Here is a 24,084-nt window from a genome sequence, read left to right on the forward strand (position 1 = left end):
AAGGGACTCTCTGCCGCGGATTCCAGCACACCAGGAGGTGCTTGTGTTTGGCAGGGGGAGGGACCTGCAGCACTTGATTAGCATTGACGGTTACCTGTAGGGCATGGGATGCCTTTGCAGCACTAAAGGGACTCTGCCGCGGATTCCAGCGCACCAGGAGGTGCTTGTGTTTGGCAGGGGGAGGGACCTGCAGCCCTTTATAAGCATGGATGATTACCCGCAGGGCATGGGATGCCTTTGCAGCACTAAAGGGACTCTCTGCCGTGGATTCCAGTACACCAGAAGGCGCTTGTGTTTGAGAGGGGGAGGAACCTGCAGCACTTGAGAGCATTGGCGATTACCCGCAGGGCATGGGATGCCTTTGCAGCACTAAAGGGACTCTCTGCCGCGGATTCCAGCACACCAGGAGGTGCTTGTGTTTGGCAGGGGGAGGGAGCTGCAGCACTTGATAAGCATTGACGGTTACCCGCAGGGCATGGGATGCCTTTGCAGCACTAAAGGGACTCTGCTGTGGATTCCAGTGAACCAGGAGGTGCTTGTGTGTGGCAGGGAGAGGAGCCCATAGTGCCTCAAAAGCCCAGATGATTTCCTGCAGTAAGGGCCTCGCCCAGGCCAATGGCAGGCCCAGTTTTTGCCAGTTATCGACCTGAAGAGGCTGGGCTGGGCCAACCCCTTGGCTAGTTTCTAGACTCTGGGTTAAGGCAGATAATTTGCAGTTCTGGTTCCACTACACTAACATTTGGGGACATTTTGCTACTCCACGAGTTATTGCTTGATCCTAGGGGAAACAAAAGGCCGCCCCAGCCAAACTGTTACCTTCCCCGGTGCTTGCCAGAGTCTCTACTATCAATGATATTCTGGCCTGGGCGGTAGTGGTAGTCTCTAAAAAACAGATAGAGCTGGACGAGCACATATTGTCTTTGTCGGGGTATGGTCCCCTACTGTGCAGAAAGAATCTTAAGCTACTGACTAGGAGCGAGTTGTCAGAGTCCGCTGCCCAGTCGAGCCCTGTGAGGCCCTACTTGTCCCCCGACCTCTCCTCAAACACATACCTGCTGATACAGGCGCCAGGTGGATTCCCAAGCTCCAGCCCGGCGATGAAACATAGAAGAAGGTCGGCTGACACTACAAGGAAACTAAGTCAGACAGACTATGACTTAGTGCTTAGATTAAATCCAAACATTGTTTGATTGATGTGGGGGATTTCGTTTTCTCACTGAACATTGAATTTGAGGCTATTTTGAATGCTAAACTGCAACCGGTTATCTCCAGACTGAGATCTATTGAGCTAAACTTGATGCGCCTTGTGGACTCAAGAGATCTGTACATCAAAGGGATAGGAATGGGTGCCACTTCGGAAGTCTGAAAATACACCCTCCATGCCACTGACGCAGTTACTTGTAGCACTAGCACTCTTTCTACTTCTGGTCTGGGCGACCTCCCTGCGGCAATCAGAAGGCCTGGTCCAAGGGATCAACTTCAGGTCACCAAGGCTGTCATGAGAAAGGACACTACACTTTGGTAGTTTACAGCCATGGGGGTCGGTACCTGTTGGACTACCTTTCAGTGATGGACCCTCTACATAACATCTCGCACCTGCTTCATGTCCTTATGTGGTCTTTTTGGCTAATGTTCCTGTGTTACTTTTGAGGACTGGTGAGACAACCGCTGAACTGAGAAATAAGGTTGCTCATTGTCTTAATAACAAGCCTAATTTTTGCCAGTACGCCCTAATTGCCCTGTTAATTATATTTTAATGGTTCGAGGGATTGGGTGGGTTGGGCCACGCAAAACTGTTTTAAGGAGGACTGTGATGTAGTGAATTCCTGGAGTCCCCAACTAGTGGGTGGGTTGCTGTCCCAGACTAACAGAGCCCTACCCCAACCAAAATCAATCAATTTTTTGCCACTTTCTTATTTCTATAACACATTGGCTCTTGTGCTGAGGCCCCTCCTGGTTAGATCAAAGGGGTACCAGTCCTTGGAGGGTGAGAACTCCAACCGTTTCACACCACTCTCCACTTTATCTGAGGTCGATTGACTTCCAGTTTTTGTAGCTGGCTCTAGTAGCCCGAAAAAGGTAGCCACTTGTACTGGTCCAGAGAAATCCCAAGTAGAACCTTTGTCCAGTTAGCACTTTAGTCAATGTTTATAATAGAAAAACTAGACAGCGATAGAATCTATGGTGATAGCTCAACTGAGACAGTGCATACCAGTGGCTAACAGAAATATTTCTATTCTAGTTGGAGGTAACTTTAATAAATGTTTTGAACCCTCAACTTTAATTAGGGATATAGCAAGTGATGAAGACCAGCAAAAGGGAATGACACAACAACTTGGGCCCTGCATTCCCACTACCTCTAAAGTTGCCTTACAAATGATAGAACTCTCATTTTCATGCCATTTGAGAGCCTGTAATGTTCGCACCCCCTCGGATCTAACGAGGCGACCCACATTTAGAAGGGGAGCTGCCACAAGTAATATTGATTACTTTCTTTTAGATATCCACTCGTGGCCAGCACTTATTAATAGGCATGTTCAGACTAGATATGAAAGTGATCATTTTCCACTGTTTTTAACCCTATTAACTATTGTTAGTAAGGATGTTTTCCTTGGCCAAATATTTTGTTGCCTAACTTCTTTTTTGTCAGACTGGGTGATCCTACTCTTGTTGTTATGAGATTCCATGATGATTGATTTCAGGTACTGAGGAACACCTGCTTTACCAAAACAACATTGAGACATAATCCCCCACGTAATGGCAATCATTATTGTTATAATAAAGTGTGTAGAGAAGCAAAAACCCTTCTGGCCAAAAGAATTTAAAGTGGCCCTCAATCCCAAATTCAGGCAGCTAGGGTAGATATAAAGAGCCCCTTAAACATGCCAAGACTTGTTTGATATGAGGAAATGTCCTAAATGCTATTCGGAATAAGAACCAGGCAACCTTTTGGCATGTGCTCAGTCATGGAAGAAAACCACTATGATTAGACCTGAATCTAAAATCTTACCTAAGCACTGGGTTTCCCATTTTCAATCCCTCTATAGTACAGATAACACTACTTATGTGGACCTGGATGTGGTCCACCGAGATATGTCGTCTGCTGATTTAAACATCCAAGCAGATGACCCTCCCAGGCTACCACAAGAGCTGACTAATGTTTCAGTGTCATTCACCCTCACAGAGATACAGCAAGTTATTTGTGAGCTCAAAGCTGGCAAGGTCCCAGGCCTTGACAAGATTCCTGGGACTTGTATAAATGAGAACAAAAGGTCTGGGCACCCAACCTAAATAGCATTTTCAATGCCATTTTGGCTGGTGCACCAATCCCCGATGCTTGGAGGGGAGTAGAATTAGTCCCCATACATTAGAAGGGTTTGAAATATTACCCAGCTAACTATCGACCTATAAGCCTTATTGACATTGCCCATAAGATGTTTAGTAAATAGGTTTTGGCCCGCATGAATTCCTGGATAGAAGACAATAACTTACTGTCCCAATTCCAAGCAGGTTTTTGGCCACAAACTAGCACTGTTGACCAAGTTTTTAGATTTCAGATGTTGAGATGGAAAACAGCAGTCTTAATTAAACAGAGGAAGTCTCTATGCAGCATTTGTGGACCTTACGGCTGCATTTGATAAGGTTCCTAGAGTTAGACTCTGGGCAGTCTTGAGGGATCTGGGTCTTTCACCTGCATTATTGGAAATTATTGTACAACTTCACACTGAGATTTTCACACATATAAGATGGGACCCTAAAAGTAAAACAACAGACTACATGTTGGTTGATTAGTGTGTAAGACAGGAATGTGTACCTGCCCCAATTCATTTTCTACTATTTATTAACAAGTGTGTTGAATATTTAATGGGCTGTGAAAATGATTCTACGGGCTTGGGTGGTACCAAGATTCCAGCCCTGTTATTTGCTGATGATACCCTATTAGTGTCAGAAACTCCTAAGGGTCTTGAAACTGTGCTCAATTGATTCAGCTTATTTTGCACTAGCTAAGGGGTTAGCTATAAATGCCAATAAAACAACATTCATGGCAATCCATACCCAAGTTCGTGGAATGGTAAGGTTGGGGGGAGCAAACTTGGAGAGGGTTGCAGATTTCGACTACCTGGGTATTCAATTGTCCAGTACCAGGTCATGGAATAGTCAGGTTATTAAGAGTGAGTTTCTCCATAACCACAGAGCAGCAGCCATGCTGAGCTTTGCAAAAAATGCTACTTTGCATCCAATGTCTCCACTACTGGAAATTTAGAGAGCTCAAGCTGCGGCTGCAGCTATCTACGGTTCTGAATTAGGGAGCCACAGCAACGTATAGACTCTGTAAGTAGCTGAAAACAAGTTTCTGAGAGTAGCATTAAAACTCCCTCAAAGGGGGAGGAGCCTAGCGCGCAACCAAGATGGCCGCGTAGGTGCGAGGCTCCCGAGGACCTCCGCGACCTCCTACATTAATCCTGACAGAATCCTGTCCCAGATGAGGGGACTGTATTTGTGAGCCCGAGCAGAGGTGACGCCCGTTTTCCGTTTTTAAATCGGACCTCGGACACCGGCGGGAGCATCGATAGAGGTTTGCGGCCTTCTCCACACCGGCCCCCCGTCCTGGAGTGGTGGGGCGATCCGGACAAGAAGTGAACAACAGCGGCGGGTGAGGCTGGATGGCTCGCGTGCCCCGCACTTTCACTTTCGCTTTTGCGCCCTCCTTGCTGCCAGGCGAGGTTGGGTTGCGGGGCGGTGTGCGGTGCTGTGGCCTCGTTGGGCTGCCCTGCCGACCCGCCGGCAGCGATCTGTCCTGAGGATCGGCGGTGGCCCCCCCCCCGGAGCCCTTGAACGGGATTGTCTGCCCCCTTTCTGAGGAGATTGGCTCGATTTGGGGATTGCGACCATGGCCACAAAACAAGATGGCGACCGGGCCAAGGTGAAGTCGACCCGTCGTGGCACGGCCCAACAATCCAATAACATGGACCGCTACACCCTCCAGAAGGGATCTCCAGAGGTGCTGCGTAAGTCCCCCACGGGCCCGACGGATGCTCCCGCTCTACCCACGGACCTGACCCTCCGGGACGTCATGGGCGCCATCGCCGAGATGAAGGCCTCGGTGGACCAGCGCTTTGACACTCTGGCGCAGAAGATCGACTCGGTCCTCGTGGACGTGGGCCTCGTGAGAGCCGATCTGTCGAAAACAAATGACCGGGTCGATTCTTTGGCCCACTCTACCTCGGGCCTCACCACTGACGTGGCGGCCCTCCAACAGGAGGTGCGCAGGCTTGGCCAGGCGAGCGCCCTGATGAATCGTCGACTGGAGGATTCCGAGGGTCGGGCCCGGAGAAACAACGTCCGCATTCTCGGGGTGCCGGAGGGACGAGAGGCGGAGGCAGCGGATCTGTTCGTGGAGGACCTGGTCCTCACCCACCTACAGCCCCGGGGGCTGAGCAAATTCTTTGCTGTGGAGCGGGCCCATAGGGTCCCTGGGGGTAGACCTAAGATCGGCGCCCCTCCGAGGCCTCTCATCGCCCGGATCTTCAATTTCAGGGACAGAGACGCTATCCTGCAGACTTCTAGGCTCCAAGGGCCGGTCAGACTGGACAACATGGATATTAATTTCTATCCTGACTTTACCCCGGCGGTCCAAAAGCAGCGATTGAGCTTTCTGGGTGTCAAACGTCGCCTACGAGACCTGAATCTCAAATATTCTATGCTTTTTCCAGCTAAGCTGAGGGTGGAGGTGGATGGCCACACACACTTTTTTGATCGTCCTGAAGCGGCCGGGGACTGGCTGGACACTTTGCCCGGAGATCGGGGCCGGGGGGGCGGGGGGGGAGCGGTTGGTGGGGAGGGCCCGCCGGATCAGGCCTAAGAGACTAATGGTAGGCCTTGCTCCGGACTGTGTTGTTGTCACCATTGACTGTTAGGGTAAGTTCCCCTCCTGAGGGGGTCGTGCGGGGTCTCTTGGGGGATCTCCCTCCTCCTCTGGGGGACTAGTTAGTTTTCTTCTATGGGGCGACAGGCACACTGCACTTTGGGGGGGCTATCTGGGCTCATGCAGGGGTGCAGGGTGGGGGGAGTTTTGTTGGGATGGGTGGGTTGGGGTGGGGTGTGGTTCGTTTCTACCGCAAGGCAAACCCTTTATTGTACTAGTGTTCTTGAGTTGCTCTCGGGGGGACAAATGATGGCTTCTGTATGTGATGGGGGGTAGGGACCTGACTTTATTGTCCTGGAACGTCAACGGGCTGGGGGATAGGATTAAGCGGGGTGTGGTCCTGCAGTATCTGAAACGGATCTCGCCTGATGTGGTCTTTCTGCAGGAGACACACCTTATTGGTAACTCCTTTTGTGCCATGAATCGACGTGGTTATCGTCTGGTGGCCCACTCGGGCTTTACGTCAGGCTCACGGGGGGTGGGCATTATGGTCAAGACCTCGCTCCCGCTAGAAATAGACGAGGTGCGCCATGATGAGAGGGGACGCTACACTGTTCTGGTGGGGAGGATGGAGGGCAAAGTGGTTGTCTTTGTCTCAGTGTACGTCCCACCGGGGTTGCAGTCCTCCACCTTTGCGGACCTGGGGCGCCTCCTTCTCGACCTCCCGGGGGGGCTTCTGGTGGTCGGGGGGGATTTCAACGCAGTGGTTTCTGGGACTATGGATCGTTATCCCCCTAGGGACCTCCCCCGGGCACAGGCGTGGCTGTCGGGCCTTTTGGATACACTGGGATTGGTGGACTGCTGGCGTTTAAAGCATCCCACTCAGCTGCAGTACACCTTCCATTCGGGTGCCCATGGTAGCCTTTCGCGGCTTGATCATATCCTTGTCCCTGCGGCCTATGCCGGGAGGGTGGGGGAGGTGCGCCATTTGGCGAGGGGCATTTCAGATCACTCCCCGCTCCTGTTGCACTTTGGTGTCTTCCCGAGGGGGGAGGGCAGGGTAGCCCCGATCAACGCTTGGTACCTGCGCGACCCCACTATTCGCGCTGACTTGATTAAATCCTTGCAACGGTATTTCGAGGAGAATGTGGGGTCAGTCCTGTCGGCTATCTCCCTTTGGGAGGCTTTCAAGACAGTGCTGAGAGGGGAGGCCCTCTCCCTTATTTCCCATGCCCGGAGGCGCGCACAGGAGGAGGTGACCCGGGTGGAGGCTGAAATTACTGAATTGGAGGGTGATTTGGGGAGTGGGGTGACTGACGCTGCGCTGCACGTTCTGCACCTCAAGCAGGCGGCCTATAGGGCCCTCGTCACGGAGGCGGCCAGGGGCCTCAGCAGAGAGCAACAGGGGCGATTGTATGATGTGGGTGATAAGGCGGGCAAGTTGATTGCGTGGTTGGATAAGAAGGAGAGAGCGAGTCGTGTGGTCCCGTTGATTGAGAGGGCGGATGGCGTGCGTGTCACTGAGCCGGAAGGCATTGTTTCTTGCTTCGCGGATTATTTCCGCGAGGTATATTCCCCGGTTTCTACCTGCTCGGAGGAGGATTCCCATGCCCTGCTGCGTGACATCGCGCTCCCCTCCCTTTCTGTGGAGGACAGGGAGTTGCTGGATGCCGCCCCCACCTCGGACGAAATCGCCCTCGCCATCCGCTCGGTCGCTTCTGGCAAGGCCATGGGCCCGAACGGCATTCCTATCGAGTTATACAAGCTGCGACCGGATGTACTGGCACCCCACCTCCGCGCGATGTTTCTTGCGGCCCACTCGCGGGGCTCCCTCCCGCCGGACCAGCGTCTGGCTACCATCGTGGTTATCCACAAGGAGGGGAGGCCTCGAGACCGAGTCACATCCTATCGGCCTATCTCGCTCTTGAATGCGGAGCCTAAAATCCTCGCCAAGGTGCTTGCCAACCGGCTGGTCGGTGTGGTGGGCGACCTGGTCCACCAAGACCAGTCCGGCTTTATTCCCCATCGCAATACGGCTCTCAATCTACGACGCCTGCACGGCGTGCTAGCGCGTGTTCCGTTCGTGCGGGAGCCGGCCATCTTGGCGTCTTTGGACGCCACCATGGCTTTCGACACACTCGAGTGGCCGTACATCTGGGCGATGCTGGCGAAGTTCGGCTTCGGGCCGGGTTTCGTCAGCTGGGTCAAATTGTTGTACTCGGACCCACTTGCGCAGGTGGTGGTGAATGGTCGAGTCTCGGCCCCATTCGTGCTGGGACGGGGCACGCGACAGGGTTGCCCCCTGTCGCCGCTCCTGTTCGCACTGGCCTTGGAACCTCTGGCGGAGTGGCTGCGGTGGCACCCTTCTATCCGAGGTCTCCGTTGGACCCCCGAATATGAGGACCGCGTGTCTCTCTATGCAGACGACATCCTTTTGTATTTAGCCTCCCCGCGTAAATCACTGATTGTCCTGGTTGATGTTCTGCACTCATTTGGCCGTAACTCAGGCCTTGTCATCAACTGGGCCAAATCCTGTGTCTATGTGCTTTCCGGGGAGGCTCCTGTCCTCCCGCGGGGCTGTCCGATCCAGATTGCCTCGGAGGGATTTCGATACTTGGGTATCTACATTACGCTTGACCCAGTGGCCCGCTACGAGCGAAATTTGCTTCCCCCCCTCCAGCGTTTGAAGGAGGATGTCGCGCGCTGGAGGCGCTTGCCACTTTCGCCGCTCGGCCGGGCGGCTTTGTTCAAGATGATGTCACTGCCGCGCTTCCTGTACGCTCTCCAGAACACCATGGACCTGGTCCCAGCGCGCTACTTCCGTGAGGTGGAGGGTCTGCAGCGCCGCCTGTTCTGGGACGGGAGGCCGCGTATAGCCCTGGCAAAGTTGACGCTCCCGTGGTACGACGGAGGGATTGCCCTCCCGGATATTAAACGGTATTACTGGGCCTCCCAGTTAGCTGCAATTAATCACGGCCTCTATGGGCCCGCCCTAAACCCGGCATTTGAAATGGACAAGATGCTCCTGCCCGGTGGCGACTACAATCGAGCGCTCTACGCTAGTGTGCCCGATTCCCGCTTGACGGGACCCACGCGTGTGATGGTGCGAGTATGGCACGCGGCTAGTGCAGCTATGGGCTGGAAGGACCGTTTGACCCGGGCGTCACCGCTGTATGCGTCCGAGAGGTTGGGCTCTCTGTGGACCTCGAAGGGCTTTGCGCAGTGGGACACTATAGGCATCAGTACAGTGGGGGATCTCTGGACGAGGGGAGGATTTAAAACGTTTGAGACGTTGCAGGCGGAGTTTCAGCTGCGGGGCAGTGAATACTTTCGGTACCTGCAGGTCCGTCACGCACTGGGCTCCGTTTTCCCAGACGTGGCCTCCATCCCGGAGTCCTCCCCCCTGGAGGATCGAGTGCTAGATGGCCATGTTCCGGACAGCACGATCTCCCTCATTTACAAGAAATTGATAAATGATCGCTCGGGCTTACTGACTGGCCTCCGCGAGGCCTGGGTTGCCGATGGGCTGGAGTTGGACGACGAGGACTGGATTTCCGCGGTGGCCTCTCCGAAGGAGGTGGCCATCCCGGCTCGCCTTCGTTTCGTCCAGCTTAAGATACTCCACCGGGTGTACATGACGGGGCCAAGGCTTCTGCGTATGGGCTATGCCGAGGACGGACTGTGTAAGCGTGGATGTGGTGCCTCAGCGACCTTTCTACACATTTTGTGGGAATGCCCGAGGGTGGAGCGATTCTGGCGTGGTGTGCATGGGGTCCTGCGAGCGGTTACGCATGTCGCGCTGTTGCCTGAGGCGAGGAGATGTCTGCTGAATGTGTGGGAACCGACCGATTACTCAGTTCCGCTGACGCGATGGGTGACTCTGGGCTATATGGTGGCTAAGCGGGACGTTGCACAGCTGTGGGGATCCCAGAGGTCCCCGGCGGTGTCGGCCTGGAAAGAACACATGGATTGGTGCATGTTCCGAGAAAAGGTGGTGTATGTGGCGCGGGGTAAGCCTGGTGCATGGGTGAAGATATGGGGCCCCTGGAACGCCTTCCGCGGGGATATCTGCGAGCCGCCGTTGTTGCCTCCCTCCTCACCAGCTCCATCCCCTTAGTTGTCTCCCTTCCCTAGCTCCAAGCATAGTGTTCCCCCAGTCCTGGACTTGTTTCCCTTCCCCTCTTGGGGGTTTTCAGTGGATGGTTTGGGGTCCCCCATTTGAGGAGCACGTGCTGTCATTCTTGATCGAGGGTTGCCTTGCGGGTGTGTGTTTATTTATGTTGTTGTGTTGTAGAAAATGAAACCGTATTGCGGGCTCTGAGCCATATGGCCTGCGTTGTTGATACCTCCTGCCCTAGTGTCTATGCAAAGCTAAGTGCCTCATTGTATGTTTCTCATTTGTTCTCGTCACTTTAGCGGCCGGCCGGAAGGTTGTAGGCCCATACCTGTATATATTTGAGATTGCAATAAACGGTTTCAAAAAAAAAAAAAAAATAAATAAAAAAAAACTCCCTCAAAGCACGCCCTTGGTCTTTTTTAAGTTGAATTTGGTCATCCAACGGATTACTGCCGTGGTGAGATTGGAACCTATTTTATACTGGCTAAGACTATGGTTGATCCCCGAGTTGGAACATATTAGGAATGGACTGAAGGATATTCTTAGTATGCCCAGGAGTGTTGCCACACGGCAAGGGTTAAAGTGTGTCAAACAGACCCTTTGTATATTGGGACTTCCTGATTTTTGACAATGTCCTGAGTCTAGTAACACCTCCTCTTTCCAAAAGGTAAAAAATTATTTCTGGCATCATGAATGGAAAATATTCTAATCAACTAGCCACAGTAGTACGGCTGAGCATCTGTTAAACTAAAAGTATGAGCCGAAGCTTGAAACTTTTCTTGACGCAATTGAGCACTACACATAAGATTTAGGTTTGGAACTTTGCCACTCGCATCCTTCACCAGTAAGTGGACGCCTTGCCCATAGGGCAGTGCACTGTATCCGGCATGCAGGGTAGTTGATGAACAGACGAACATTTACTCTTTATTTGCCCAACATATGAAAGACAACAGAGGAGCTGGGTTGTGCTTTTGTGCAGATATCTGGGAATACAACCTGGCTTTGTGGATCTGAAGTTCAGACACTGGTCCATGTACAGCTTTTTCCATTGGTAATTTTTTTTAAATCAATCTGGCTTTTCTGTGCCAGGACTGCAAAGCAGAAGCTGTAACTATTGAGCACAGAAATTACCCTTCAATTATGACTAATGCAAATGATTACTTTGCTAAGTTGGGTAGCTTCGCCACTAGGATCATCTACTTATACACTTTTAGTGACCAATTACGAAGGTTAAACTAATACTGGCACAAATTTTAAAGAACATTAGTTGGTCTATCCGTGCTAACTCTGCAAAGCAAGGGGTAGCTGCCACCATTGAGCTCAGTAATTGATTAAATATTATGATAAAAGTAAATGTTAACCTTGTTTAACAGGATAGTTTGCATGACTGTACTATATTTAAATGACACTTTTGCACTTTCAGTGACAAATTACGTAGCTTGACTCTATATTGGTGCAAATTTTAAAGAACCTAGTTTTTTATTTTCTTTTCTTTTTTTTTTTGCTTTTTCAAATACAAGAGAAACATTTCACAATCAAAAAGATTATGGCATTGACTCAGCATGCATGATACCTATAAGCTCCTTGCAGAAATCACAGTGTTGCAGAATACATCGTCAAAGGCACAAATACATACAGACAGGGCAATAGCAGGAAGCATATTATTGGGCAAGAATAGGCAGGGCAATAGTGCAAGGCACACCCGACAGTCCTAGATTACAGCATTGGCATAACATGCAGGCTACATATAACCTCAGTGCTGAAATCACAGTGGTACTGTATGCGTCATCCAGGGCACAAACACATTCGGACATGACATTGGTAGGGAACATATTATGAGGCAGGAGAAGGCAGGACAATATTACAATGCACCTCCGACCGCCCTCAATTATCAGCAATTGACAACAAATAGGACGTGAGCGGCCTCCAGATATCTTGTGGCTTGGATGCAGTCGGTAGCTCCTCTGCATAACAAGTGAGCTGGTCCCGGCAGTACGTCAGCTCCTGCAACCATTGCTTAGTGGTGGGCACAGCCCTGCTCTCCCAGCAGACAGAGACCCTGCGCTTAGCCACCAATAACGCGATGGACACAAATTTCCTGTTGTATGATTTCACTTTCGCGCCAACCCCCAGCAAGCACACCCCTGGAGCGCACTCAACTGATTCCTCAACCATTAGACTTACAATTCGCACAACTGAGCCCCAGTATGCACGCACCTTGGGACACTCCCAGGACAGATGATAGAAATTAGCCCCCGACATACCACAGCGTTTGCAGGCATCAGTCTGTCGCAGCCCATACCTATAAAGTTGTGCAGGAGTGTAATAAAGTTGATGAAGATATTTGAAATGTACCAACCGCAAGTTGCCGTTTGCCGTCAGTTGGCTCGTCAGGGAGCAACTATGCAACCAATCGTCCTCAGAGAGCGGCTACGGCAGCACAGCATTCCATCTAGCCATCGCACCCGCACCCCCATAAGGCAGCTCACCCTGCAACACTTTATAAAGCCGAGTGACGAGTTTAGCCTTAGATTTAGCATTGTAGAGGAGTTGCAACGCCTCTAGGGCCGGTGGCTCTGCGGGAAAGCTTGAGTACAGTGCCCGCATAGCCGAGCGCAGTCTAGTATAGACAAAGAGATGCATGGCGGGAATCTCGCCCCGGATACCTATACTGTCGGAGGTTAGGAACTGGCCTCCCGGGAACACATCCGTCATTGTGGCTAGTCCCATATTTTTCAGGATTTTTATTGCGTCAGCTTCCCTGGTGACCGAGAGGTCCGAATGGTGCAGTAGCGGCATGCTCGGTGCATATAATGGCAACTTATGTGCTCGTTGACCCAGATCACGCCAGGCCCCAGATGTAATCTGCACCGTGTCAAACTCCCCTTTGTCAAACACCGTATGTTTATTAACAATCATGGCCTTTAGTGGTATGGGGTGCACTGCGCCTGCCTCCACCACCACATGCGGAATGAATGCTGGGTCCTGTTGCCAGTTGTAGGCGTAATGCGCTCTAGTATGGGGCTCTAGTATGAGAGCAAATAGAACCTAGTTGTTTTTATTATACAAACATTTATGCACAATAATGTGTAGCTTCATTTTTATGACAACAATATGTTTCTATATGAATTTATATTTTCTTTTTTGCTCTCTTGCATATTTGTTGCAAATGATAGACATTTTGGGCCTGATTTCGATGTCAGCGGAATTCCTTCCACCCGACACAACTCAGTCTTGGGACCGACCAACACACGATTAATGGTCCTGCCTGCCTCATTAGGATGCGACCAAACACTGTTCAGTCGCATTCCTATATTTCACTATGGGGCAAGCATTACGGGTGTAAACTGGCCATAATGCATGCTACCATAGTGAAATTGGAGGTGTGGTTCATCCCTGCACCCGAAGCAGGCACCTCAAGGAAACCATGTTGGAAACGTGCATTGCAATCTCAAGGGTGAAAATGCCCACCCCTGAGATTACTAGTCGCTTCCGACTGGCGGACGGGCTCTCTGAGCCAGTTGGAAGCCAGCCAGAATAACCGGCCGGTTTCCTTTCCGACCACCTCCATCATAATGAGCGGCCCATTACGATGCAGCACTAAATCGTATCGTAATCGGCCCCTTTATGATTAATGCTTCTTGTCTGATGCAGAGAATTAGCAAACGAGGAATGTAATGTTTCAAATTTTTTCCTGCATATGAGATCTTTGACCAAAATAAAGTATTTAAACAAGAATCAGTAAACTGCAGTATCTTAAACCACTACTATAGGACCAACAAGGCAGACACAACTCCTTTCTGCAGAAGACTGCAGTGCCTTAGGCACTTTCTAGCCGTCACCGTAGGAGTACACCACATTTTAGCATTTTGTCTAGCACCGCAATGATACCGACTGGTTTTATGGGCTGAGAGTAAGCTGTTTTATTTACTACATCAGGAAGTCGGTCAAGGGGGATACTCCTAATTTATGTAACTGGGCTAAACCTTGGATTGGGAGCAGTGGCTCTTATAGCAATCTTCAAATTTAGAAAAATCTTGTGAAGTTAGAGCTCTTGAGAGCTTTGGAACTGTTCAACGATAAAAAATCGACCTTCAAAATATCAGCATACAAAAATATTGTGATCAAAATATCCATGTCATAAATGTTGTCATCCTATACTTATAATGGTGAGTACAAAAATATAGAAAAAAAAATATTGATGTAATTATTATTGTGGTATTAAATATTGTTTTTTAAATATATATCAAATAAAATAGTAAATATATTAAATATATGGATGTTTCTGACTGGCCTACGGGTGGTTGCATCCACATTTCGAGGCCAGAATCTCCGACCTATGATCGGGCGGTTCCAGACAGATATGGTGTCGGGCAGACACAAGTCCGCCCAACATCGTAATCAGGGCCAATATCTTTAAAAAACAAAGGGGTCAATTAGAATGTCGGGCGGATCGCCACAGCTCGCATGGCGTTGGAGATCCGCCCGACATTCTCTCCCGCCTGCATGCCATTTCCCCCCACCATATTACTATGGTAAGGGGACCCCCGCGGACGGAAAGACCGCCCGCCGGTTTTCCCCCCGGTCGATGAGTCGACCGGGCGGAAAAGGGTTTAATATTGTGCCGGTGTCTGTTAGAAACCGCCATCCATATTAGGATACATGCGGGATTTGCCTTTCTGTGGCAGCGTTGCCGCCATGGAAAGGCATGCGGTGCTTGCCATTGGGGGCCCGTAGCGGGCCCCCAGGAATTTTGGGGGGTGGAGGGTGCACATGGGGGGTACCTATGGTACCCCCCTGCATTTGCATGCACAACTAGGCAGGCACCACGTGGTGCCTGCCACGTTGTACATGCAAATTTACAACATGCCTTTTTCGCATTGCGGCGGGTGGTGCTGCAAGCACCGCCCGCCGCAATGTCAAAAATGCAGGTTGCGCCCGCCAGTGTGGCGGGCACATCCTAATCTCCACAACTGGACCGCCGCACTTATGGCGGGCGGTCCCTTTTTACGTCATCCTAATGATGCTCAAAATTTTCTAACTAAATAAAAAAAGGATACAACTTAAAATTCTTAAAACTTAGCAAAAATTATTTTACACATTAAAAACAGTAATAATAAAAAATATAAATTTAAATAAGCAAAAACATAATAAGATAAATTATACCAATATAAAATATATTATGAAATTTAATACAAAACTACCCAAACTATTATAGTAAATATATTGAAAATGGGTAAAATGTATAAATCTCCCTCCCCAAAACAGTAGGGAAAATGTTGGATAGGGGAGGGGTACAATTTACTATTACCATTCCAGTCAATACAACAGTAGGGAAAGTGTTGCATTGTGTGTGGGGGGGGGGGTACAATTTACTAGTCCCACTCCAATAAGTGTAACAGTAGAGAAACTGTTGGATTGCAGAAGAGTAAAATGTACTATTCCCACTCCAGTCAGTACAACAGTACGGAAAGTGTTGGATTCTGGAGAGGGAAAATGTACTATTACCCCTCGAATGAATGCAACAGAAGGGAAAGTGTTGGATTGCGGAGGGGTAATATTTACTATTCCCACTCCAGTTAGTACAACAGTAGGGAAAGTGTTAGGAACTGAGGAGTAAAATGTACTATTCCCAATCCAGTCAATACAACAGTAAGGAAAGTGATGGATTGCGGAGAGGTAAAATTTACTATTACCACTCCACAAAGTGTAACAGTAGGGAAAGTGTTGGATAGTGGAGTGGTAAACTTTACTATTCCCACTATAGTAAGTACAACAATAGGGAAAGTGTTGGATTGTGAAGGGGTAAAATGTACTATTCCCTCTCCAATAAGTGCAACAGTAGGGAAAGTGTGGGATTATGGAGGGGTAAAATGTACTATTCCCACTCCAGTCAGTACAACAGTAGGGAAACAAATATCAAATCAAACAACTCTCAAACAAAATATCTTGAACAAATAAAATAAAATTAAAAATTCAAATAATTGATGAAAAAATTATAAATATGTTGCAAAAAATAAAAATATATTTATTATTAAAATATTTTTAACACCATGGACCCATCAGTGCTAAATGTTACTAAATAACCCCTTTAGTGTTTCTAAGGCCATGAGCTTCAATATACGGAAAGGCATACTCAGCATTCCATTCTTCAGAGGTAGATAAATTGAGTAGCATAATTTACAGCATTTAGAAATGGCAGACGTACAGTGTTAAGATTTACATACAATTTAAAAATGAGCAGTACATTTACCTGCAGTATATTTAAACTTATGTTTTAAAAAACAATTACATGGGCAAGCCTTTACAGTGCTAGAGGGCATGTAAATGGTTGAGGGACATCCTATGCTGGAGTTGAGATCAGATATTCTCCAGATATATCTCCAGACACATCGTGTTAGCTGGATAGACAGGGTCTTGATCTGGAGGGCCTTGTAAGTGTTGTACCTGATCTTAATTTAGATCCAGGCTTGCAGAGTGTGCCAGTGCAAATTATTTTATATGGGGGTGATGTGACTGCGTTTCCTCATCCCCTCAATGAGTAAGCAGTGTGAAGAATGCCTCTCAGGTGAACGAAGATGGTCTATGGGAAGCCGTTGCACTGCCATCATCTAGGTGAGAGAGGACTAGGGCTTGAAGACCTGGGAGAAAAGGTTTACCTTTTTTAAAGAAAGAGAGTTGGTACCAGGCTGTTTTGAAATTCTTGCAAATGAGTTCTTTGAGTGAGAGGTCTGAGTCACAAATGTGACTCCTAAGGATTTGGCCTGTTTTGTCAGTTAAGGTGTGAAGATCATTAGGTTTACGTTAGAGAGGCCTGAGTTTATCATAGAATGTTTGGCGCTGTGGGCAAATTGGAGGAATGCTGTCTATGCAGAGCTTACCATCAGGTAGTTTGTTGACATACAGGTGTGGATGAGATTAAGTCAGAGGTTGAGGCTTTGTATGTTATTAGTTGAGGAGATTTTGAGATAGAGTTTGGTGCTGTTGGATCTTGTTGTTGATGTTTGCAAGGATGGCTCTCAAGGGTTCCTAATATAGGTTGCAAATGTGACAAGATGGAGTCTTGAGGGACTCAGCAGTACATGGGTGGAGTCTGACATTTGTCAGCTTCTATCTAAATGACTTGCTGTTGGTCAGTGATGTATGATATAAATGATTGCATGATCATGCTGTTTAAGGTAATGCACGTTTCAGGGTGTGGATCAATGGTTGATGGTTGACAGTGTTAAAAGATGTAGAAAGGTTGAGCAGGACAGTGAGACAGGGTCATTTCTTGGGGTCAGAGGTAGAGGGCGTTGTTGACTACTTGGAGCCTGGCTGTTTTAACGCTGCAACATGGTCTGAGACCCGATTGTAGTCTTGAACTAGGTTCTTCTTATGATATGCTTCTGTAGCTGGGTGGTGATTGCCTTCTCAAAGAATTTTTTAAGACATAGGAGTTGGGTTATACGACTTAAGTTGACACGGTTGGCTGGATCAAGAGTGGGCTTTCTCAGCAGGAGGAGGATCTGTCGTGTCTTGAGGCTGTCTGGGGAGGTTTGCTGGGATATCAAGGTAATCAAGTTGTTGACAGTATGAGTAAGAGTGATAGCTTTTCCCTCCAGTGAATTGATGATGGAGGACAGAAGTTCATCATCGTTATAGGATATGGATTTTAGTGACTTAGACAAGGGGCAGCAAATGATCAGTTCAGTCCAGGAGTATGGGGGACTTGCAGTGCATGGATACAGGGAGGATGAGGTCCATTGTGTTGCATTTGGAGTCAGTCGACTTGCTGATGAGGTGTTTTGCTTCCAATGTGTTGAAATAGACATATTTCTCCTTGTTACGTATCACCTGTTGACGCGTAGCAGTTTTGGCACAATCCCAGGTCTACCACTTATGGTAAATCTGGGATTGCTTCAAAATCCATGGGTTTTGCGTGGGAACTCCCACACACCACACATGGAACACCCCCCTGGGGCAGAGTAATGAAATGCAGTGATTTGGACTGCATTGTGTTACTCAGGATTTATCGAGCCACTCAGGACCATGCAAAATTGCATCTTAAGTGTTGCCTTGCTTTTGCACCCCGTTGCATGGTGCAAAAGCGATGCACCCTATGATAAATATGGCCCTCGGTGGGTGTTAACAGCAGGAAAGAAAAATATATATTTACATTCCTAACAGCGAAAGTATGTCTATAATTTCATTTCTAAAGGTTCTACCTGCATAATTGAAGAAATAAATATTAAAATAAAAAAGCTAAACTAAATAGAAAAAGCAGGTAGGGAGGGGTGTGTCACCATTCTATCGATCAATAACAGCTGAAGATATTTTACCCACTTTCATTTATAAGCGTGGTAGAGTTTTACACAATCATGAAGCCAATTTCTCAAAGTATAATAACTCCCACTACTTCATCGTCACTGTTTAAATATGCAAATATATGAGAAGTCTCTGTTTGCTAAAGCCAGTTAGCCAGAAATGTTATTCACTTCAAAAACAAATTGGGAGGATCTGATAAAAGTTATTTCCTTATTTCAGCCCTATCAGCCATATTTTACAATGAGCTGTTTTGGCTATTTATTGGAAGTAACTGACTGAAGATTGAGCAATACATTTCCTTTTGGCTGCAGTTCCCTAGCTTCTAACATGCTTCTTCTGAAGATGTCTACATAAGGAGCTCACAGGGTTCAGATAATGTACTGAAAGTAGTCCACAGTTCATATTGACCTTTGAGGCTCAATTCATTTAAAAAAAATTGCAAATAGGTAAGAATATATAATAATCTCAATAAAGTTATTAAAATAAGGTACATTTTAAACTGAGTCATGTTAGGTGAGGGTAACAGGTCATATTTTTATCACATCTTGAAAAATATGGCCCCATGTTTGTCTTTCTACATTAATCATCCATCTTTCTATGTTCTTTTTTGTTCTAGCCTATGCGGAAGTGAGGAGTACTGAGACGTGCATGGGCCATATCAAAGACAGAAGTGACAATCACTCAAGATTCTCTTCGAAATACACCTGTTATCGAAATATGCATGCAACTGGAAATGAAATGTCTGCTGTATTCAGAAATGTCATGTTTCCTTTTCAACACACCTTTAGTACAAGGAAAAGCCTTGCTAAGCGAATGTTGTATCTATAGTCTATAAATATGTCACAATAAATAATTCAAAGGTTTCTAAATGCTGTGTTTTTTTAGTCAGAGTAATCATAGTCAATATATATATTCTCTATAAAATGTAAATATATATTTAAAAAAATCATGTGTGCTGCCTTCTTTATCTACAATTAAATACCTCACTTCCACTAGTTATAATTTTTCTATCAAATTCCCTGCTTGTTGCACCTACCCTAATACTCAACGCTACTTACTCGATCCCTCATACCCTCTCACTACATTACTCATGCAGTCTACATCAGTGACTCCGCTCTGGTCTGGCTATAGCCTTATAACTCACCGTAGCGGGATATGGCCATAATCGAGGGCTTTAACAAGGGAACAGGACTTTAATGGCCGGATAGCCCAGCTACAGAGTGCTATAAGGCTATTAGAACATTCCGCCACTAGAGGGCAGACAGTTCTAACAAATAAAACAAAAGTCTCAGTGAGCACAAGGGGATTTAAAGCTACTCGGGCTCCATGAGGCCTCTTTTCACAGCAACACCTGTGCATGACAAACATTGGAATGTTGGAGCTGCGGGCTTTTACCAGCTATTAGAAGCTCGGAGCACTTCTTTGTCTTCAATGGAGCTCCCTACATTCCAATGTTCTAATAATCCTCTATGGGTTCCAGGGTAGAGAGCTACTCGCCGAAAAAGTGCTTCAGTGCTAATCAAATACCTTACCTTTGCTCTTGTGACATTGCTACCAGGTGTAAGTCTAGGATTTCTCATTGAAGCTGTATTTACTTAACAAGGCCCTGGGCGCCTGACTTCATGGAAGTTCAACATTCCTCTGAGCACATTTAATAATCTACAGTTGACAATCACGAAAAAATGAAATAACTGCTCCTCTTATCTATCTTCCTATCTATTTTAATTTCTTTCTTCTTCTCATATGTTTTCTTTGCCCACCCTTATCCCCACTCCAGCCCTTTTAAATGTCTTCCTCTCTCTTCTTACATTTTCACCATCTTGTCATCCTGCATTCTAAATATTTGGCTGCGATCTCCTTTCTTCTCTTCAGCCCCTCCTTTTTCCTTTGTTTCTCTTTCTGACCGTTTTCGTTTTTTCTCACACCTCTTCTTGTCTCTTCCTTCTTCCTTTGTTTTTCTTTCACAACACGTCCTTATTTATTATTTTACTTCATGCTAACCCAAGACAGTCTCCGGCCACGTCAAGGATTATAGCATGTTATTGTTGTGTTTCTCAGACATCCATGGGCAAGCCCTTGGGTAAGATGATCACTGTGCAGAGAGGCTCAAAGAGAAGCCGCACCCTGCACAGCGCTCGCCTCTGATTGGACGCGATGCGCTAAGAAGCCTCGCTGGAATCTGAGGAGAAGCATTTGATGGAAAATGAGGATTGACCATCAGTAAATATATGGAAATTGTCCTTTTTAATATAAGCTCTTCAAGAGTCTGAAAGCTCTGCCGTCTTTTATCACTGCAAGCGGTGAGCAGAGGACTGCAGAGAGTCGATGCGCTCCACAACACCCAGCCTTTCAATACTCGAACTGTGAGGACTTCGAGGCGCTTTAGACCCCCCACACCATCACAGTGAGTATATCACGACGAGCCTCGAGGATGCTTGATTTCCCTATGGGGTCAGTGCGTGGGAGCAGGGAAAAGTGCAATACCTCCGAAACAGAAGGAAACACGATGGCAGGGATGACTTCAAACTCAGGCGGCCTCAGGGCTTTAAGTGGGATGAAAAAACTGGGAGGGGTCTCTCAAAGGGGCGTGGCCGGTGTAATTAAGGTCGTGGCTTAAAACACTTAAGCTAAAAGTCTGTGTTTAGCATAGTGTGCCGCCCGACTGGTAATTTTGCTGCTTCTGTCATTGCATCCAGATATATACTACAACAAGTAACATTACACCAGGGCACAAGTCCTAAAAAACAGAAGTCGGGGGACTACCCTAGTTAGACAGCACGCGACATCACGACGCATGACATCACACATGGCATCAAGGAATTGACATCATAGAAAGTGGCATCACAAGCCACGACTTTACAGGAAGTGACATCACAAGAAGTGACATCAGATCTAGAGCCCTCACATATATGTTTAGCATGCCTATCATGTGTAAGTTTGAGCGCATTGCGAGGATAATAGCACAGTGAGCTATGGAAGATGTTATGTGACTTCTCCACACCTTGCAATCCCCCAGTTTTATGTAACACATCCTGTACAGTCATTTACAAACTTATATAATGTATTGGACATGTAATATGTACATGTAATATGCACATGTTGATGAAAAGCGCTCCGACACCCTGCATTGGGATGAGTAGGGCTATACAAGAAAAAAAAGTACTTAAGTTATTTTCAACACCTCCTTAGGTGTAGTAAGCTCTATATAAATGCAATTTGCTGTGTGTAAATACTGGGAAAGACCAACACATCTGACATTCTTACAGTGCATGCATACCTCCTAAACAGGGACTGAACAAAGTGAAAACAAAGTGAAAAGCTGCCTTTCTTAAGTATGTGTGAAGTGCTAAGCTTTGTTTCCCCTCTGCTTCATTTGCATCTAGGTGTGAGGCTCCTGACTACTCCCAGCCAAGAGACTCACAAAAGGTGGCCTGATGACCCCTCAAACTCGGCCTATGTAATGGGCCCAACAGGAGTCTTAAATAAGAAAGCCCTCCTGGCAAACTGCTGCTTTGGGGAAGGCATCCACTTAAGTCCTGAGGCCCTCAGGAGGCAAGAGGACGTCTTCCCCCCCACCAGCAGTGCCGAGAGGCGTGTTTTCTGAGTGGTGGAGAAAGGGGACATGGCCTCTGACCCCCTCTCAGCAATCCAGCTGTGTGGGCCTTACTGGAGGTAAAAGGAGGTCTTGTTGGCCCCTAAGGCCGTCAGCAGCCAAGGGGACTTTATTCCCCAACCGGGAGCGTGCCAGGAGGCATGTTTACAGAGTACTGGAGAAAGAAGTGGGGCCTCAGGCAAGTTGCCCGCATCTTTTCTTTTCTAGGAAAGAGGGCAGCATGGCCCCCTTCCCTGGACCATTTTGCTCCCTGGGGAACCCATTTCCCGGGCCTGAACCTTTAAAAAAAAAAAACTAAATCGGCAGGGGGAGCCACGCGCTCCCCTTTTGGGCCAATTCCGGCCCTGGGGACCCCATTCCCCAGGGCTTGGCCATTTTTTTTTTAAATAAATAAAGGAAAGGGGCAGAGAGGCTCCTCTCTCTGGGTCATTTTCGGCCCTGGGGACCACACCCAGGGCCTGCCCTTTAAAAAAAAAAATGTTTATGGTGAGGGGGGCTGAGTGGCCCCACTCTTGTGCCCTTTTTGGCCCAGGAACCCCACCCCCTGGGGCCTGCCCACTTTTCTTCTTTAAAAAGAACAACAGGGGACGAGGCCACGTGGCATCCCTCAGGGCCCGGCCTTTTATTTTTTTATTTTTTATAAATAAAGGAAGGGGGGCCATGAGGCTCCTCTCCCTGGGCCAGTTTCGGCCCCAGGGACCCCGCTTCCTGGGCCTCCCTCTTTTTGTTTTAAAAAAAAAAAAGCATTGTTTATGGTGAGGGGGGCCGTACCGCCCCACTCTAGGGCCCTTTTTGGCCTGGGGGACCCAATCCCCTGGGGCCTGCCCACTTTAAAAAAAAAAAATTAAGTAAACAGGGGGTGGAGAATTTCGGCCCTGGAGCCCAGCCTCTTTTTTGGGGCCACACAGAGCACCCACATTTTGCACTAGGGGCTGCGGGCGGACCCTGAGGACCCCATGGTCCCTTTGCTCCCCTCTCCTGTGGGAGCTGGCATTGCTTTGATACAGAGGGAGTTGCTAATATGCAGATCCCTCTGTTTCAAAGCAATTGTGCTCACTTTCAACAGGCAAGAGCATTTTGTATGCTCTCGCTTGTTCAAAACAAGCACAGTTTGCTATGGTTTGGCGGCAGCGATGCATTGCAGGTGGGAGTCACGGTCCCCAGGGCCCTTGTAAGTCACGGTCCCCAGGGCCATCTAGGGCTCCTGGAGGGGTGCCACATTGTCCCCGTCCTTTGATCACATTTGCCCCGGGGCGGTGAAGGCCCCCGGGGCTGGGGAAGGGGGCGTCTGTGAGGCCAAGCCCACATAATCTTAATTAGCCCCGGGGAGGTGGCAGTCCTCGGCGTACGGGTGGTCCACGAGGCCCCTCGATATTGATTTAATGACCCCTAGGAAGGTGGCGGTCCCTGGGGCTTTGATAAGCCCGATGAGGATGGCCCCATGCCCCCCCTCCTATAGTTAGTATATGCCCCCGGGACATGGCCCACCCCGGGGCTAATTTAAAGCAAGAGTGGGAGCCTGCACTTGCTTTTTAAAAAAAAAATTGCCACAGATTTTTGAACCCATGGCAAAATTCTAAAATAATGCCTTTTATTGTCGTCGGGGTCCCTGTGGGACCCTCCCCCCATCATTTCTGGGTGGTCAGGCTGGTCCTACCCTGCCCCCTTTTGTTTAAAAAAAATGTTTTTTCTGGTACTCAGCTTCAAGCTGAGTCCCAAGATGGCTGCCAACACTTCCTGACTCATTAAAGTTCGTACAACTCAGCTCCTTCTTGGAAAGTCTTTGGGTGATCCATCAAACAGGGGCTGAGAAAAAGGGGGAGTCCCAAGATGATTTTTCTCCGATCAATTTCCATAGCGAATTTTGATCAGCACTACAGTCAAAACGTCTCAAAACACAAACGTTGTTTTTTTGTAATTTCATGAGTTCTGTCACCAATGATAAGGCTGTCATTTTCATCAAGAATTCATACCCCACATTGGCGAATCCTTCTTAGCATGTGCAAGTACCACTAACACATATCAGGTAGGACCCCCACAATCAAGGGGTAGACACCAAGGTGCTCGCCTTGTACCAGCGATGCCTATCAGAAAGCGAGAATGGCCATAATAAGCTTAGGCCCTCATTATGGAAATGTTAGCTGACGTAATGTCAGAACTATCCACTTTATGCAGCAGATG

The 24,084-nt window shown here is 48.1% G+C and overlaps 1 protein-coding gene across 1 annotated transcript in view; it reads left to right on the top strand.

Moving 5' to 3' along the window:
• Positions 1-19,153, top strand: part of LOC146854031 (alpha-N-acetylgalactosamine-specific lectin-like) — a 93,280-nt gene extending 74,127 nt beyond the window's left edge. The window contains exon 7 of the mRNA XM_085651885.1: positions 18,907-19,153. Coding sequence (XP_085508011.1) covers positions 18,907-18,931 — 25 coding nt within the window. The 3' untranslated portion in view covers positions 18,932-19,153. The remainder of the gene's footprint in view (positions 1-18,906) is intronic.
• The last annotated feature ends 4,931 nt before the right edge of the window (positions 19,154-24,084 follow it).

Source organism: Triturus cristatus, chromosome 4_1 (assembly GCF_964204655.1).
Source record: "Triturus cristatus chromosome 4_1, aTriCri1.1, whole genome shotgun sequence".
In the NCBI taxonomy this organism is placed as follows: Eukaryota; Metazoa; Chordata; class Amphibia; order Caudata; family Salamandridae; genus Triturus; species Triturus cristatus.